The sequence below is a fragment of the Dasypus novemcinctus genome, chromosome 8, assembly GCF_030445035.2.
Source record: "Dasypus novemcinctus isolate mDasNov1 chromosome 8, mDasNov1.1.hap2, whole genome shotgun sequence".
NCBI lineage: Eukaryota > Metazoa > Chordata > Mammalia > Cingulata > Dasypodidae > Dasypus > Dasypus novemcinctus.
In genome coordinates, this window is record NC_080680.1 from 85,249,975 (window position 1) to 85,268,722 (window position 18,748).

Here is an 18,748-nt window from a genome sequence, read left to right on the forward strand (position 1 = left end):
AATTCAATCAGCATACATTTCTTGAAAGATTTCTCTATGCTAGGCACTAGACAGACATGGTCTCTTTTCACAGTTAAATTAGGGAAACTGACACTAAACAAAAATTGCAAAAAAATAATTATGTAAGTTCAGTGAGTTGTAAGGAGTGCTATGAAAGAGCTGAGCAAGAGAGGTCTGTGACAACTTCCCTGAGCAAGTGGGTTTATACCAGGCCAAGAGGAGGAATAGGAGCTCAGTAGGAGAAAGGAAGGAGTGGGAGAGAAGAGATCCAAGCAGAGGGAATGGCACTGAAAGAGATAAGAGATAGAGCATTTGAGGAACTGAAACATTTCAGACCTATGTGACTGGAGTGCCAGGGGTTAAGTGGAGAGGAGGCAGGAACCAGATCCTGCAGGGTCTGGAAAACCTTGTTCATGAGTTTGGATTTTATCTTAAGTGCATTTGGAAGCTAGAAGAGGTCTTTAAGTAGGGAATGACAGAGTTAGAGTTTAATAATAATAATTTTTGTTGACCACCATACACTTCAACAGTATTTTATTTAATCTTCACAGTTATCCCATACAGAAGGTACTGTTTATCTCCATTTTCCAGATGCAAAAACTGCAGCCAAGAAACATTAAATAGAGGAATGGATGTGGCTCAAGCATTTGAGCACCTCCTTCCCACACGGGAGGTCCCAGTTTTGGTTCCTGGCGCCTCCTAAAAAACAAACAAGGAAACCTCTTGGGAGCCAATGTGGCTCAGTGGCTGAGTTCCTCCTCCCCACATATGAGGTCCTGGGTTTAATCCCCAACCCCAGTACCTAAAAAGAAAAAATTTTTAAAGCATAGAAAGATTAAATAACTTGCCCAAGGTTATGCTGCTAAAAGAGATGGAGCTAGGGTTCAAATCTAGGCATTTGGACTCTGGATCCCACGCTTTCTTTTTTGTCCTTTGCCACAGAATTTTCACTCTGTGTTGGGAAAGAATTAGAGAGAGCAAGAGGAGTGGACATGAGAGCTAATTGGGACCCTTTTGGTCATCCAGACAGGAAAAGAAGGCAGCTTAGCCTATGGAGTGTTAGTAGAGATGGGAAGAAGTAGAGAGATTCTGGATAAATAATTTGGACTTGGAAACTGCCTGAGTATGAGGCGTGGGATCAAGGAAGATGTAGGAATGAGCCCATGTTTCAGTCTTTGGCATCTGGGTGAATGGCGGTGTTAGTACACTAAAGGATGAGCAGGCTTCTGAACACTTTAAATGTTTATGTAATGATCATGATGTCTTGTCTGGGTTTAGCACCTTGCAGTCAGCAAAACCATGTTTGTCTCATCAGATGGTTAGAGAACCTGGGTTCAGCCAGCAGAGATCAAGTCCAGAGGTCAGATAAGGAAGGAGCAGATGAGCATAGGTTTTTCAGTCCAGGGAAGATAGGCTCAAATAAAGACCAAGAAGCCAGGCTGGGCATCCAGGGAGCCAGAAGGATTGGGGGCAATTTTAAGGCATCTTGGGAGCAGAGATTCTTGTCAGCATTTAGGTAAAGCCTCATATTCCAAAGCCCACAAGGTCACGGCAGGTAGCATAATGAGTGAAACAGGCTGGGTATATGACCATGGGGGGACTCAGGCAAACTGCATGTACATGTACTGTCCAAAGGCACTGCCCCTCCTTGGCTCCAGCTGGTGAGTGCCACATGGATATATGGGCACTGGGGAGCCAGAGCACAATCACAATGATTATTATGGCCATACCTAAAATGTGCCAGACCTTATACCAAGCACTTCACATGGTTGAACTCATCTAATGCTCATGAGCCTGTGAGGGAAGGGAAGTATTTCTGGCTCCAGATCTTCTGATGTTTCAAGAAAACTGGAAATCCAAGTTAAATGAAATTTACTGAATTTTAAATATTGGTCATTCATTTTTTAAATTGTAAAAGAAAAAAAGTGCATCCAAACAAAGCATCCCTGCCTTGATGTATCCTCTTGGTTGCCATCTGATTAGAGAATCATACCCCAGGCCAGAGCAGCTGAAATGGACATGATCTAATACCATCCCAGGGGAATCCCAGGACTGGAGTGCAGGTGGACCTTCACCCATCTGGAATAAGGAGTCCCACCCAGAAGAATGTGGTGCTAAGCAAACAAAGCCAGCGCTGGCTCCTCTCTACTACAGTGCTGATATGTTGGATGGAGGCTGCATTAGAGTTATTTTAAAAATAAATGATGGGATCAGGAAAAAGAAATTTCTAACAACCTTGTTTCCTTTGGCATTGCAAATGTAATTGCAAGGAAGGCCTTAGCTCATAAAATGTCACTTGCTTGGTATTTTTTGTTTTGTTGTTGTTTAGTCCCTAGCAAGGTTGTTGGATGGGTAAGAACCAAGCTTTTAATTAAGGTGCCATTTAAGACCAATTTGCTTTGCTTCTTTTATTAATTTTACCCCAGTGATCACCATCAGCCATTTTACAAAGTTACCATTACTACTGGTTTTTAAAAAAAAATTTTTTTTAAGCATTGCTCATTTTAGAAAACTGTCAAAAATGCTTAAAATAAAAGCAGTCTTGGTACTTGAGGGAATAAGTATAATTTATCTTGAAAGTCACTTGGGTAAAAATTTCTCTACCATGTTGGATACCATATTGGCTGCTGTATTTGCAAGAAAGCTATTGCAGGTATTTATGACATGTGGCCTTTGGTGAGTAGGCTTTTTTTTTTTTAATTAAATTTATTTATTTTTTGTGTGTATGAGTTGACATTTTTAAGTTGTTGGGGTTTTTTTTATTCAGCAAATCTTTACTGAGCACCTGCCATATTTTGGGTAATGTTGTAGGCCTTGGAGATGCAGCAGGAGCCAGATAAACATGACCCCTGTCTTCACAGAGCCGATGATCTAGTAACAGCCATTAAGCAGGTTGTTAAGGAAAGTACAGTGAGAAAAGAGGGCAAGTCCTGGGACCAGGAAGTATAGAAGAGGTGGTGGGCAGGCACGGTTGGCTCTACTACTGGAGAGAAATGGCTTCACATGTACAGCTTCATTCTGTCTCCTTACCAAACTTCTGAAATGTGTGTTATTATGATCTCCATTTTTATCCAGGTGGAAATTAAGGCTTAGACAGATTCCGTCAGGAGCCAAAGATCACCCAGTGAAAAGCTGGAGAGCCAGGATCCTGATTGCCTGGCTGCAAAGCCTGTGTCCTTACACACCTTGTAGTGCAGTTTCTCTGGCTGAATGTATAGATATATAGCTGAACTAATTATCTGGAGACATTTGCAGCTCACCATGTGGGACCTGGACCAGCACTTCAGGTTTCTACCTTGATAGTTTGCTTAACTTCTGTATAGGTCTGTCGGCACATTGCATAGTGTTCTGGTGGGCTGCTGGAAAATCAATAAGTCTCCACTGATTAGACCTGTATTTATTTATTTTTTACACTTTTTTTTATTAAAGTTAATAGATCACAAAGAATGTTACATTAAAAAACACAAGAGGTTCCCATATAACCCAGTCCCCACCCCCCCATCATTTTTATAAATTGTTTTTTTTTTTTTAAAGATTTATTTTTATTTATTTAATTCCCCTCCCCTCCCCCGGTTGTCTGTTTTCTGTGTCTTTTTGCTGCGTCTTGTTTCTTTGTCCGCTTCTGTTGTCGTCAGCAGCGCGGGAAGTGTGGGCGGCGCCATTCCTCGGCAGGCTGCTCCCTCCTTCGCGCTGGGCGGCTCTCCTTATGGGTGCACTCCTTGCGCGTGGGGCTCCCCTACGCGGGGGACACCCCTGTGTGGCACGGCACTCCTTGCGCACATCAGCACTGCTCATGGCCAGCTCCACACGGGTCAAGGAGGCCCGGGGCTTGAACCGCGGACCTCCCATGTGGTAGACGGACGCCCTAACCACTGGGCCAAAGTCCGTTTCCCTAAATTGTATTTTTTTAAGATATATACATCAAAAAAAAATTCTTATTCTTGAGTTAATGACTTTACTGGAGTTTTTTGGGTTTTGCTTTCTTTTTTAACCACACCATTTGTAATGCCAAGAATCCCTAATGAGGACAATCAAATCAACCATTACTTTGAAAACAGCTATCAAATTAGGTATAATCTATTAGTCTGCTGATTTATGGTAGTCTTTAGCAGATCATGGTGTCATCAAATTTCGAAACTACAAGGCATCTCAGACCAACCCCTTTATTTTTTAAGAAGAGTCATTTAGACCCAGAGAGATTAAGGAGCTGGATCAAGGTTAGGGCACAACACTGGGACTTTAACCCAGTGCTCTTTCCATCTGACCCCTTGGTGCCTCTAGGGGACTTAATGCATTCTAGCCATTGACTTTGCTGATAAAGTGACTACTGTGCAAGTACAAGTAATGGGCATGGCCTGCTAGGGTTCTGACAACAGACCAAACCTTGCCAGTAGCTGGTTAGAGGACCACACTTTGAGTAACAAGTCTTCTCAGAAAGGTGATACTAGGAAATTTCTAATTTCATCAGAAATTACCAGATTGCATATCATAAAACCTATGTGGCTATAAATTATGGAACAGAATAAGAATTCAAGGAAGCAGAAAGAGACCAATTATACTATCAGGAAAATTGTTCCAGTATAAAGTTGAACTAAAATATGGACAGTTGGAAGTGATACTTTGCATTCCCACAGTGTTTCATGAAGTGACATGGCTTATAACCCCCTCCATAATCTGCCTCTTTAATTCTCTCTTGCCTTTGGCCACTCTCCTCCTCTCTCCCAGCGCCCCAGCCTGTCTGGATTTTCAGTTGCTGGAATGTTCCACATGCCACTTTCCTGTGTTCCTTTTTGCTTACAACACACCTCCTCTCTCCCTTTCTGCCCCCAGCTTTGCTAACTAATTTTTGTCCTTCAGATTTTATTTTAGACATCCATTCTCCCAAGAGACATTCAAAAGCAGATTCTCTTCATGTAAAAGGAGTATGTTCAACTTATTCTCTGTGCTGGTTTGGAGTGGCCTCTAACTTCACTTGTTATCTCTCATTCCCAGGTGACAGACCATGCCACTACTGCCCTGCTCCACTACCAGCTGCCCCAGATGCCAGACGTCGTGGTCAGATCCTTCATGGTAAGTTGCTTTAAGTGCCAAGTCTCCATTTTAAACCTTTGCTCCCTTAAATTCAGAACAGACAACTCAGCAGGTAGTCTTTATATTGCATGGGCCTCACAGTGGAAAATGGGGCCCCCAACTGCTGCAAGTCAACCCCCCTACACATTTGTCACATGACCACCCATTGGCCTCAGGAGGGCCAACAATTGGATCCACCATGTCCTTGACAGAATAGGTACATTCCATCTTTCACTGCTGCTAAAACTCCCATTTTATTTCATACTAAAAAAAAAACTGCCAGTTAGTGAACCTAATCAGAAGACCTACCTGTTAGCGAGTCTAGAATAGTATTGGCACTAGGTGGGCTATTGCTTATCCAATTCATTCTACACCTGTGCCTCAACAATTAAGCTTCTTAGAGAGCCTGCCGTTCCTTTCTTGAAAGACACAAGCCTGGCTTATTGATTGACTTAACAATGTCAGGGAGGTTGAACAAAAAAGAAAACCCAGGTGCTCAACAGAGTTGTCCATATATTGGGTCTTTTATATCAAGAGAGCAATTCAGTTGACACTTTTCAGTGAAATCTTCATTTTTGGATGGATGAAAAACTTTTCTTTTAACCTAACATGGTTTAAGGCCAAGTTTCCCTTTGGTAACTGACTTTTGGAGTTTTGGAGGATTCAGATTTGATCAGCACTGAAAGATAAATACTTTCACTGCATGTTCCCTTGACCTCCTTGTGTTTATTGCCAAAACTCTGAAAACCTAGCCTTTCGGAAGGGAGACAGTACTGTTAGACCAAGCTCTGCCACTATGAAGGCAGCTGTGATGAAGGTGGAAAGATTTGTATCATGAAACTCAGCAAACCTCTTCAAAGAACAGTTTTCTCTCATCGACATAATTCAGGAGAACATTAAATGATGAAATTATATGCTCATTTTTACTGTGAGAATTTGCTGTGAGAATTATTGTGGTTTGTTTTTTGGGTGGTTTTTTTTTTTTTTTGGTTTTGGTTTTGGTTTTGGTTTTGGTTTTTTTTTGAATACTGAATCTCTTTGAGTTTGAGAATTGAGTTATGTGAGTCATCTTTATGCATGATGCCTGAAAGAACTCTGTACTCTGAACTATTCATGTGTATATTTGTTGTTTATTATGTTATTCCCTGGCACCAGGGCTGCCTGTGCTCCCTTCCAGGTGTGTTAGGCCACATTGTTACAGTGAGTGATGACCTCCCAAATCAGATTAGAAAAAAGATACGTTGACCTTAATGGAGAATTCTATAAAGTCGTCATCTGTTAGAAGTCTTTCTGAGCACATGTCCACGACCACTTCTTGATAGTGAACAAGGAGAAGAGAATCAATACTAATATTCAGAAAACACAGGACTCAAAAAATGAAATGTTGGCTCCTGGAGCCATAAGTCTGTGTTTACGGTGACTCCTCAGGGAATGCTTCCTACTTTTGAGAGTATGAATTTCTATTTTAAAAACTTTGTCAGTTGGGAAGGGCAAGGGAGGAGTCAATAGCAGTGTTATGACCTTGTGGATTCTGCATACTTCTTTCTTTAAAATCACAGAGTATTTTTTGGGAGGGATCAAAGCCAACTTAAGTTCTCTGTCCTTGGGACCATTAAGCTTTACACACAGGATGACATTAGAAGCACCCAGATCCCATTGCTTTCATTTCTGTCTTGACTTCTCTTTTTTAGACCTGGTTAAGAAGTTACATAAAGCTGTTCCAGGCCCCATGCCAGCGCTGTGGGAAGTTTCTGCAAGATGGCCTTCCCCCTACTTGGAGGGATTTCCGAACTCTCGAAGCCTTCCATGACACCTGCCGACAATAACCCCACCCCACCCCCAGTCCAGCCCCACTACTGGCCCCCAGCTGTCATGCAGGCCCCCTTCCAACACCTTCCCAGATAACCCCTAACTAATATTGATGGCTCAAACAGTTCTTCACTACTCAAATAGCAATACAGCCATTCTCTTCCTTTTATAAAACATTGTATAGTGTATTAAGGCTGAGCCTCAAAAAACAGATTCCATCTCTGTGGCTGATGGGACTAATTATATACTTAAGCCAGTTTATAGAAGTCAAAGAAGACCTTTTTTTATTTTTTATTTTTAGAACATAATATAAGAAAGTTATGTTCTCTTATGTAGGAGAGTGATACTGGTGAGGTGGGCTTTCAGGATCCATGTTTTAAGTCATTTTCATGAGCTTTTATCATTTGAATGAGCACTTGTGTTCACATGTATTGTCATGCTAATTATTTTTGTAAGTAATAAACCTTTGTACCCCAGACAAAACTTTGTCTCTTGTTTGTTGTCACCTCTTAACATTCAATTCAGTGAACTCATGAGCAGATCTGGGTCTTTTGAAGGAAAAAAAACTTAGTAATCTCTACATTTAAAACTTAAGTAGGGAAATAGATGTGGCTCAGACAATTCAGCTCCTGCCTACCACATGGGAGATCCCAGGTTTGGTTCCCACTGCCTCCTATAGAAGACAAGCAAGAAAGCAAGCTGGTGTGGTAAGCTGATGCAGCAAGATGGCACAACAAGGAGACACAAAGAGGAAACACAGTGAGAGACACAACAAAGCAGGGAATGGAGGTGGCTCAAACAATTGAGTGCCCCTCTCTCACATGGGAGGTCCCAGGCTCGGTTCCTAGTGCCTCCTACAGAGAAGATGAACAGACACAGAGAGCACACAGCAAATGGACACAGCAGACAGCAAGCACAAAAACAACTGGGAGGGGCTGTAAATAAATAAAGCTTGAAAAAAGGTTTTGAGGGTACATTTCCATGTTTCTTGCTTTCAGAGAAGAGGGCAGCATTGGCAAATACTCATTTTCAAAGACATTTTGGCAGCTCAAAAATGAATTCCTTTTGAAGAAAAAAGGGTACACAGATGTTTAAACAAGTAGCACATACACATATCAAAAAGAAAGGAGCCTATCCTTGTTAACAAGTATGAAACATGAGTAGAAATGACAGGTGGGTCTGACTTACATTTTGTCCTGAGTACTGCTATGAAATAGATTCCAGTCCTATTGGCTGAGTTCTTTCAGTGCCTCAATATCAGCATTTAAAGCCATAACTTGGTTATTTCCTCCCACACCCGGAGATGGCTCCCTTGTCTGTTTACTGTTTTTGCTCATCGTCTGCTTGTTGGGTTTTTTTGTTTGTTTGTTTTTGCTTGTTCTCTGCTTGTTGTCTCTTTTTACTTTAGGAGGCACTGGGACCAAACCCAGTAACTCCTGTGTGGGAGGCAGGTGCTCAACTGCTTGAGCTTGAGCTCATCTGCTCATTGTTTTTGCTCAATGTCTGCTCATTGTTTGTCTTCTTTAGGAGGCCCCAGGAATTGAACCCAGGACCTCCCATGTGGGAGGCAGATGCTCAACTGTTTGAGCCACACCCACTCCAGCCTCTTTATTTTAAGAATCAATGATCTGGTAAAGCTCTTAAGAAGAATGTGGGCATTCCCAGGGCTTCTCTGGTGCAACTTACACTACAAATAATGTTTGTAGTGAATGATGTCATGAGAGATGCTGTCTTCTGAGATGTCCTACCTGAGTTCTGGTACCATCATCCTCACCCTAGCTACCCCCACCAGGCCAAAAGCCAGAATATGAAGGGGATTTTGTGATGGGGTAAACTAGAGGAGAGTGCTATTCAAAGTGCTGTCCTTATACCAGCAGCATCATCTTCATGGAGCTTGTTGGAATACAGATTCTCAGGCCTGCTGAGTCAGATACTCTGGGGTGGCATCTAGCAACCTGTTTTTTTGTTTTTGGATTTTTTTTTAATTTTCCCTTCCCTGACCTGCGCCACCCTCCCTGCCACCCCCCCTACCCAGTTGTCTGCTCTCTGTGTCCATTCGCTGTGTGTTCTTCTGTGTCTACTTCTATTCTTGTCAGCAGCACTGGGAATGTGTCTCTTTTTGTTGTATCATCTTGCTCTGTCAGCTCTCCATGTGTGTGGCGTCACTCCTGGGCAGGCTGCACTTTTTTCGCGCTGGGCGGCTCTCCTTATGGGGCACACTCCGTGCGCGTGGGGCTCCCCTACACAGGGGACACCTCTGCATGGCAGGGCACTCCTTGCGCACATCAGCACTGCACATGGGCCAGCTCATCACACGGGTCAGGAGTCCCTGGGTTTGAACCCTGGACCTCCCATGTGGTAGGCAGATGCTCTATCTGTTGAGCCAAATTCACTGTTTTTTAGTAAGCCCTCTCTGGTAAGTGATGTGTACTCGAGTCTGAGAACCACCACTATAGGAGAAATGGCAATGCTTTCAGTGTCCAGTTTGGGAAAGTATATTGAGAGGCAGCATGCTGTAATGCAGGAACATTTTCAGACAAAGGATGATTTTAGGTCAAATTTAAGATGCCACTGCTTATAAGATGTACCATTATTTTATGACCCACTGAGAAAGAAAACACTGTCAGTTAATCTATGACACAGGCCTGAACAATAATCCTGTGCAGTGCATGAATCAATCACACCAGCCTTGCACTGCTTTAAAACTTCTTTCATCTATTCCCAAGGAATTGGCAGTTTTCCCTCAAATTTTGTCTTGTAGCATGTTACAGGTGATCCTTTTACGCAACTTCCAGTAACAAAACCTAGCACACCTTCATTGACTTGTGGGTATCTTCCTTTCTTTGGTCTTGTAAGATACTTGTTTGTTGCTTTGTAAGAAGATACAGAATCGAGGACATTCTTTCCTCAATGAATATTTGCTTCACTGGTATCAAATTTATGCCTCTTGGGAAGTGGACTTGGCCTAATGGATAGAGCATCTGCCTACCACATGGGAGGTCCATGGTTCAAACCCCAGGCCTCCTTGGCCCATGTGCAGTGCTGGTGTGTGCAAGGAGTGCCGTGCCACGCAGGGGGGTCCCCCATGTAGGGGAGCCCCACGTGCAAGGAATGCACCCCGTAAGGAGAGCTGCCTAGCGTGAAAGAAAGTGCAGCCTGCCCAGGAATGGCGCCGCACACACGGAGAGCTGACACAACAAGGTGACGCAACAAAAAGAAAAACAGATTCCCAGTGCCACTGGTAAGGACAGAAGCAGTCACAGAAGAACACACAGCAAATGGACAGAGAGAGCAAGACAACTGGGATGGGGAGGGAGGAAAGGAACGAAGGAAATTTATGCCTTTTTGCATATAAGGACGTTTTGTTTCATTGCCTCCTATAGTGTAATCTTTTTGAAGACATTTTAAATGGCAGTAAATTGACCCTGCACCTCCTGTGAAGTGATGACAATATGAGCAACTGTGACCAAGTTAAGCACGTGCAGACCACAATAAGTACATCGTGACTGCCAGCTGGCTGACAGCACACATCAGAAATGTTAAAATGTAAAAAATGTCTATCTGAGAATTGGTGAAATCATGGTAACATTGGATCACATTGTGAGAGAGCTATTTAGATTTTTAACTGTTTTAATCTTCACAATTGCAGCAAGTCTGAGAAAGTCCTGAAAGTCTGTTTAATTCAAGCGAATCTCCATTTTAACAGAGAGGAAGGAAGTCTTGAGTTCAGAGCCTTGAGCAGGCTAAAAATTCTACTTAGAATTTAATAATATTGTTATTTTTTCTGTTGTCTTTAACACTGACTTCTCTTTATGGCAAATGGTACCTGTTTCCCATTTATAGGAATGATATAATGTTCCATTTTAAATATATTTATTAGGTAAAAATATATATATATATTAAATAAAAGCACAGGTAGAGTGTGACTATGGCAAAAAGTATGGAGGCTGCAGGCAAATGACTGGTAGTAGATGCACATGGGCCAGGGGCTTCTGGTCACCAGTTTAGGAACTTAGTGACGCCTCCTCTGCCTGACCCCATTTCTTCTGTAAAACGCAAAGCTGATAATCCAGTGATGGCAAAGAGATGGTACAAGAGAGTTGTTGCAGGCGGTTGCTGTTGTGTAGATGAAATGAGTTGATAGTTACTGAAGCTGAGTGATATGTGCTATTTTTCTATTTTATAACTTTCCATAATAAAAAGGGGAAAAAATAAATATAAGGTTTGGACCAGTTAGGCTTTAGAACTTTTCTGTTGCTGAGATTCTCATTCTTGAGTCCTGAATAGAAGATGCTAAGGGGGAATACACTTGAAGTCGGGAAACAGAAAAGCATGAGGGGCTCGAAGGGTGATGGATTTATTTGCCAATCCTAGAATGCTTGGTGTTTTAAGGAAGACAAACATGAGAGAGGCTGGCTTTCTGTATCTGTCATTAAAACAATAAAATGTGTTGATCTGAAGGTGACAAAAATAGAGGCTCAAAGTGTCGTTGATCTGTACCAAGACGGTGAAATTACAAGGGAAGCTGGGAGACCTGCTGCTACTGTGAAGACAGTCATTGGGTCTGCAGCCACGTTCCTAACATAAAGGAACATGGCATGGGCATGCCACTGACAGGATCAGATGTTATTTAGATGCCTGAGTGCAATTTCTGGGCCAGAACTATAAGATATTTCATGTGGCATCACATGTGTGCCAGGAACTTTACATAATCACAGGTGGGTATATGTTGCTTTCTCTATTACAGTTGAGGAACCAGGGGAAGGGGCTACCCAGCAATAAATGGAGGGCCTGGAGAGCAGACTGATCACATAGTCGGCTCTGTGGTTACTCAGCAACAAAGCTTCCTACCCCAGAGTCCTCCTGCTTGGCTGAAGTGTACATGGAGAATTTCTTGAGAAGTCTACTCTCAGCCAGATCTTGGAAATCTCCGTCTTGCACAAACTTCTCTTAGCCACAATGGGTAATGATGCATTTGCCCCTTACTTTCGTCCAGCCAGATTACTGTTAATCAGAGGGACAACCGTTTTGGCAGAAACTAAATGGAACAAGGAGGTCTATGAAAGGTTGTCCAGATTTTTTTCTGAACCAAAATGGGAATTGGCCTTTTCGTATTGAGTGGCATTTTTACACTTCACACCACTGACAGAAAGCTGCAGACATGCAATGATCTCTTGGTGTTAATGTACAAACTCACCATCACATTTAGAGAGTGGGCCATGATGCTAAATTGAGAGCCTTTTAAGGTCACCCCAGTTTGGAGGAGAAGGGACAACAGCTTCGGCCGCCAGGATTCTTACAAGACAGGAAACCTCTGCAAATGACTCAGGAGGCAGGCCATCCAAGCTCTAGAATAGAGGACAAAATGTGAGCAACTCACCTTTCTTGTCTGTACCTCTTAGCTCTTGCCTCTCCCCCGGCGGGCTGAAGATGATCCCTGTGAGCTTTAATTGTCCTGGGTTTGACAGGAAAGGGTGGGCCACTTCTACCCCACCTGCTCACAAGGTGAGTGCTGCCAGCCAGCCACTCTGCCACATGCAGAGCTCAGTCAAGGCTGTGCGACATGTGCATGGGAGATGAGCCTACCTGCCACCAGGCTGCCTGCTCCAGGATTAATTAGACGGCTTCAGTTCCTAGGACAGGCAGGTTTCTTTTCCCAGTCTCTGCCATCTCTTCCCCCCACCCCAGCTCCTTAAATTAGGGGGAAGTAACCTCCAAAAACCACCTTCAAGTTGAATTTTAAGTTGAGGGTTAACTTCCCTATTAATAGTACTTGAATAGATAAACCTTAGAGTTCACGCACACGTCCCACATAAAGTACGGTCTTGGCAGTTTTAAGATGATTAGTTCCTCAAGAACAGCTCCAGCCTGTCTCTGTGCTAATTGAGTTTGAAATTTCAGCTGGAGATTGACTGTCCCCAGGGACATCGTGAGCCGTGGTTTGAAGTGAACAGGCAGGCCCTGCCGGCAGCAGGCTTCATCTGCATCATGCCTCTCCCAAGCTTAATGGAGACAAAACAGTGAATTGCTTCTACCCGCCCCCCCCCACCCCTTACACCTGGGAAAGAAGGTATGGGAGGAGGGCGGTGGAAGGAGGGAGATAAGAGGCAAAGAGCTTGAGAGCCAGCAAGCATTTGTGGAGCCCCCACTGTGCTCACACCCTGCCCTACATACTGTGGGGTAGAATGTTACTTTATTGCATTACTCATCTAGCGTTTGGCTCTAATCTCAGTCATAGACTTCCTTAATTACAAAATGAATACATGTTCCATTTAGAGAAATTTAGGCAATGTAGATAAACAAAATAATACCCATAATTTCCACTAGCAAGAGATAATTACTAGAGCACTTTCCAGACCTTTATATGAATGTTTATGTATGTGTGTACATTTTTTTCTCATCTGCTCGTTGTTTTTGCCCAATGTCAGATTTTTTTTTTTTGCTTGCTGTCTGCCCATTGTTTTTGTTTGATGGTTCATTGTCTGTCTTCTTTAGGAGGCACCAGGAACCAAACCCAGGACCTCCCATGTGGGAGGCGGGCACTCGACTGCTTGGGCCACATCTGCTCCCTGTCTGTACATTTCTTGCAAAAAATGACATCATATACCTGTTTACTGTTTTGAAACCTTTTTTCCATTTAACAAAGGCTAAATTGCTGTAACTTAGAGCTCCAGAAATATAATGACTTACAGAATATAAACATTTCTCTTTCACATAAGAGTTCCCAAGACAGTGGTTCAGATCAGAGGACAGCTCTGTTCCACACATTCACTCGGGGATCCTATTCCTTCCATCCTGTTGCATCACCATCTCTTAGGATGTGGTCTGCATGATGGAAGCTGGGTCACACACAGCTCGCAGGAAGGGGAAAATGTGTGTTTTAAGGCCTTGAGCCAGCATTGGTATATATCAGTTCCTCTCTCATTTCATTAGCAAAAATTTAATCACATGACATGCCTGGCAGCTGCAAGGGCTACTGGGAAATGCAGTGTTTTGGTCTGCTAGGCTACTGAAAGCAGTATACCAGAAATGGGTTGGTTTTTACAATGGGGATTTATTGACTTACAAGCTTACAGTTCTGAGGCTGAGAAAAACATCCATATCAAGGCATCATCAAGCTATGCTTTCTTCCCGAAGACCGGCTGTCAGAGATCCTGGACTCCCGTCACATGGCAAGGCGCATTGTCTGCTGGGCTCCCCCTCCTCCTTTAGGCTTCCTATCCTTCAGCTTCCTGCTTCTGTGGTTCTTTCTCTCAGCTCTTGTGGCTTTCTCTTGTCCCTCTCTCCATATTCATCCCATTTATAAAGGACTCCAGTAAGAGGATTAAGATATAGCCAAGGGAACAGATGTAGCTCAAGTGATTGAGCACCTGCTTACCATGTACAAGGTCCCGGGTTCAATTCCCAGTACCTCCTAAAACAAACAAAAAAATCCACCCAGGCCAGCCTTAATTGAAGTAACCTAATCAGAAGGTCCCACCCACAGTAGGTTCACATCCATGGAAATGGGCCAGCTTTAAGAGTGTGATTTTCTGGTGTATGTACAGTCTCCAACTACCACATGCATTCTCTAGCTGGGCAGCCATGGGTACACCTGAAATTTTCACTATGGAAGAGGGGAGACCCTATTCTGATGGACAACCAGCAGCCTCTGGTCCTGAACCTCCTCTTGCCACAGGAGTGTCCCTCGGTGACACCACCCTTGGGCTTGATCTTGCTATGACATTGGAATGTTTGATGACCATATCTTATGCAGTGAATCTCCTATTGGATTTTTTAAAACTTTTGTTTTGAAATAATTATAGATTCAAAGACATTGCAAAGAAACATGTAAGAAAGTCCCATGAACCCTTCACTCATCCCCCCCCAATATAAACATCTTCCATAACTAGTACAGCATCAAAACCAGGAAATTGACATAGGTGCAATCCATAGAAGTTATTCTGATTTCGCCAGTTATACATGCACTCACTTGTAGTGTGTTTGTGTGTTTGTGTGTAGCTCTGTGCAGTTTTATCACATGTAGCTTCATGTAACCACCACAAGACTTCCTCGTTCTACCCCTTTATAGCCACACACACCTCCTCTCCTCCATCCCTAATTCCTGGTAACCACTAATCTACTTTTATGACTGTTATATAAATGGAATCATGTAGTATGTATCCTTTTGAGATTTTTTTTTCACTCAGCATAATTTCCTTTAAATTCTTCCAAGTCCTTGTATGTGTCAATAGCCTTTTCCCTTTAATTGCTGAGAATATTCCATGGTATGTACATACCCTAGTTTGTTTAACCATTTCCCCACTGAAGAACATTTGAACAGTTCCCAGGTTGGGCTATTACAAATCAAGCTGCTATGAGGATTTGTGTACAAATTTCTGTGTGAAAATAAGTTTTCATTTCTGTGGGATATATGCCCAAGAGAGAAATTGCTGGGATAGTATGTTAAGTCCATTTTTAGTTTTAAAGGGGACTGCCAAACTGTTTCCAGAGTGACTGTTCCATTTTACATTCCCACCAGCAATAGAGGAGTTTCCCTGCATCTTTGCCAGCATTTTCATGTCATCACTATTTCTTGTTTTAGCCATGCAGATAGGTATATAGTGGTATCTCATTATGGTTTTTATTTGCATTTCCCTAATGACTAATGATATTTAAGATCTTGTGCTTAGTTGCCACCTATATATCCTCTTTGATGAAATGTCTGTGCCTGTGTTTTGCCCATTTTCTAATTAGATTGATTTCTTAATGTTGAGTTTTGAGAGTTCTTTTTGTATTCTAGATAAAAGTCCTTTTGTCAGGTATGTGATTTGCAAATATTTTTCTCCCAGTCTGTACCTTGTATTTTCATCCTCTTAAGAGGTCTTGTGCAGAGTAGACGTGTTCCATTTTGATGAATTGATCAATTTTCCCTTTTTTGGAAAGGTGTCAAGTCTAACCTGTTCGGTTTTAGGTGAGCAGTGTTCTGCTGTTATGAACATTGTTTCACTCCTCCTCCTCCCTTTCACTTGGAAGGATCTTAGCTATCTTCTATTTCTGCATTTACTGGTCAGAGTGCCCATGGCCTAGAGACCTGCCCTAGCTCACCCAGCAGGGAAGGGGCAGTGGGAGCACCAGGACCAAACTCCCCTCAGATATGTTTTCCTCTGCCCAAAAAACTTTTCTCCAGATAACACTTGATTACTGACTTACAACAAAAGTTGATCAGATCCTGCTATAACACAGATTATTAAAAGAAAATGTTGACAGTGACAGACTTCTTTCTACAGTTCAGCCTGGAGCCTCAGTGTTTCAGTTTGCTAAAAGCTGCTGGGAACAATATACTAAAAATGGGTTGGCTTATATAATGGGAATTTATGAAGTTCCAAGCTTACAGTTTTGAGGCTGTGAAAGTGTCCAAATCAAGACATCATCAGGAGATCCTTTCTCCCTGGGCTGCAGCTGTGGGCAGTCAGGCACATGGTGGTATCTGCTCGTCTCTCCCCTCTCCTCTCGGCCTTGTTTCTTTCAGCTTCAGACTCCATCTGTGGTTTTCTCTCTCCCAAGTTCATTGATTCAAATTCTGGAGGCTTCTCTCTGTCTCTGTGGCCTCCTCTCTTCATATTACTCCAGTTTATAAAGGACTCCAGTAAAAGGATTAAGACCCACCCTGGGTCATGCCCTACTAAAGTGATCTAATCAAAAGGAAGTTCCCTTAACTAAATCTAATCAAAAGTTCCCACCTACAGTAGCTTTTTCATCCACAGTAATGGATAAACTTAAGAACATTATTTTCTGGGGTCCACAAAAGATTCCAACTGCCATACTTGGCAAGGAGTAATCTAATACCAGGGAATTTTTTGCCAGTCCCTGTCATGGAAAGGTGATCCTAGCAGCCCCCTGCATTTAGATGGGTCGCTGCATGCTGACCGCGTAACACTTCACCAAACCTCTGTGAAGTTGCTAGAGGGAGGTACAGGAGATGCTCCAGGGATGATGGTCGCCCCACAGTTTCCCAGGCTCACAAACCCCCAAGCCACCAGAAACCCCACACAAGACAGCTCTGCTCTGGGAAGAGCAAGGAGAAGGATTAAGATGCATTGGAGGTAATACACTACTTGCTTCACCAGTCACCCCCTTCCTTTCCCACGTGGCACTCAGGTACTCCTCCCACGTAGGACCCCGAGGAGCAGCAGAGTCCAACCCCCACAGGCTGCTGGAGCCCACACTGTCAGAGATGGTCCTCACCCATCACCCAGGTCTCAGTTTGCTGGGACCTCCACACCATCCAAAGGCACAGAAGGAGAGAAGGCATCAGGATCAGGGAGTATAAATACCCTCCAGTATGGAATCTTTTGCCTTTCAGAGATTCCTGCCTGCTGGCCTCTGGATTGCTATTGTCCGCCTAGGAAGCTCTTCCTCTAGAAATTCACACAGCTTGCTCACTTACTCCTCCCTCCAGGTCGCTCTCCATTGGCACCTTATCTAATAGGCCTTCCCTGGCCATTCAGTATACAAGTGTGCACATTCCCACCCCTTCCTACCTATCACATAGCACCCATCGCATTTGACATTGGTTACTTGTGTATCTTGTCTGTCTCCCCAACCAGAGTGTAAACCCCATGAGGGCAGAGACTATGTCTGTCTTGGTCACTGCTCTATCCTCAGAGCCCAGAGTAGTGCCTCACACACAATAGATGCTCAATAAGTATTTGCTGATTGTTAGGAAAGCCAGGCTCAGCTTTCTACTTTGCTCCTAATAACCAGGTGGCCTCGGGCCAGTCATTTGATCTGAGCGTGGACTCTTTGCTTCTGTGAATTGGGCCAGTAAGTCTGCCCCTCTAGTGCTGAAGTTCTGTGAGTGGCCACCTGGTTCACATACCATATATTTATTGTGCACCTCCTCTGTGTAGGTACCAAGGATACAGTGGTGACAAATCTGACTCTTCTATCACCAGTTAATCTGTGCAATAAACAGAGGACCAAAAATCAAAGGCTCCCTGGTCAAGGACATCCCACTGCAGGCATAAACGTGGTTCCTTTAGGGAAATGGCCCTTCATATGGGACCTGTTCCATCTTAAACTCAGGCCTTTGTCACATCCATCTGTCTCTCCTTGCTAACTGAGAAAAAGATGCAGAGAAGGGAATCCAGAAAGCTGATGGCAATCCCATGGGAGATCTTTCCTTCTGCAAAAGTTGTGAAAGCCTCAGGTGTTTATGGAAACCATCTCTTAAGCACAAGACACTTAAAAAACCATTTAGAAAATGAAAGCATCCTAAAGAGGACATCAGGATTATGGGATGCCCCATTTCCATGATCCATCTACATCTCTGTGAGTGTGCTGCATCTTCCTGCCTTGAATAGAGCATAGTGTCCTTTTTTTTTTGCTGTGACCTTTTGATATTTGACTTTGCACTCGATGCCCCCTAAAACTAATACACACTGGCCTTTCATTTCCAAAGGGTAGTTGGTCAAATTAATGATTGCCAAAAGGCCACAGTTAATTTGCTCTCATTCTGTTTCTTTCCATTAGTTGCAAACTAGCAAAGTTCAAGAAAACTTTCAAGTATAAAAGAGTAGGGATCTGATTAGGAAGCAGGTAAGTAGGGCTTTTCAAAAATGTAGGGGCCATATAAGAAACAGTTGTGGGATTATATTAGGAAGAGAAGCCACTTTACTGCACGCTGATTTTGAGCCAGGTGCTGGCTAAGTCCTAGCCGTGACCTGACACACAGTAGGCCTGGACAACCTCCAAATACGTGAATGGATGACATTGTTTAACCTGTCCTCAACCCTCCAGGATAGCAGTGGCATGTCCATTTTGTGACAGAGGAGACAAACTCAGATTCTAGGGCAGAGTCAGGATTCAAACTCGGGTCTGACTGGCT

General features: G+C 43.2%; 1 protein-coding gene across 1 annotated transcript in view; it reads left to right on the forward strand.

The window, feature by feature from the left end:
* The window catches only part of MED27 (mediator complex subunit 27), a 262,494-nt gene extending 255,132 nt beyond the window's left edge, over nucleotides 1-7,362 (forward strand). Inside the window, exons 7-8 of the mRNA XM_004468043.3 lie at nucleotides 4,993-5,070; nucleotides 6,762-7,362. Of these exons, the coding sequence (XP_004468100.1) occupies nucleotides 4,993-5,070; nucleotides 6,762-6,896 (213 nt within the window). The 3' untranslated portion in view covers nucleotides 6,897-7,362. The remainder of the gene's footprint in view (nucleotides 1-4,992; nucleotides 5,071-6,761) is intronic.
* Nucleotides 7,363-18,748: the final 11,386 nt, after the last annotated feature.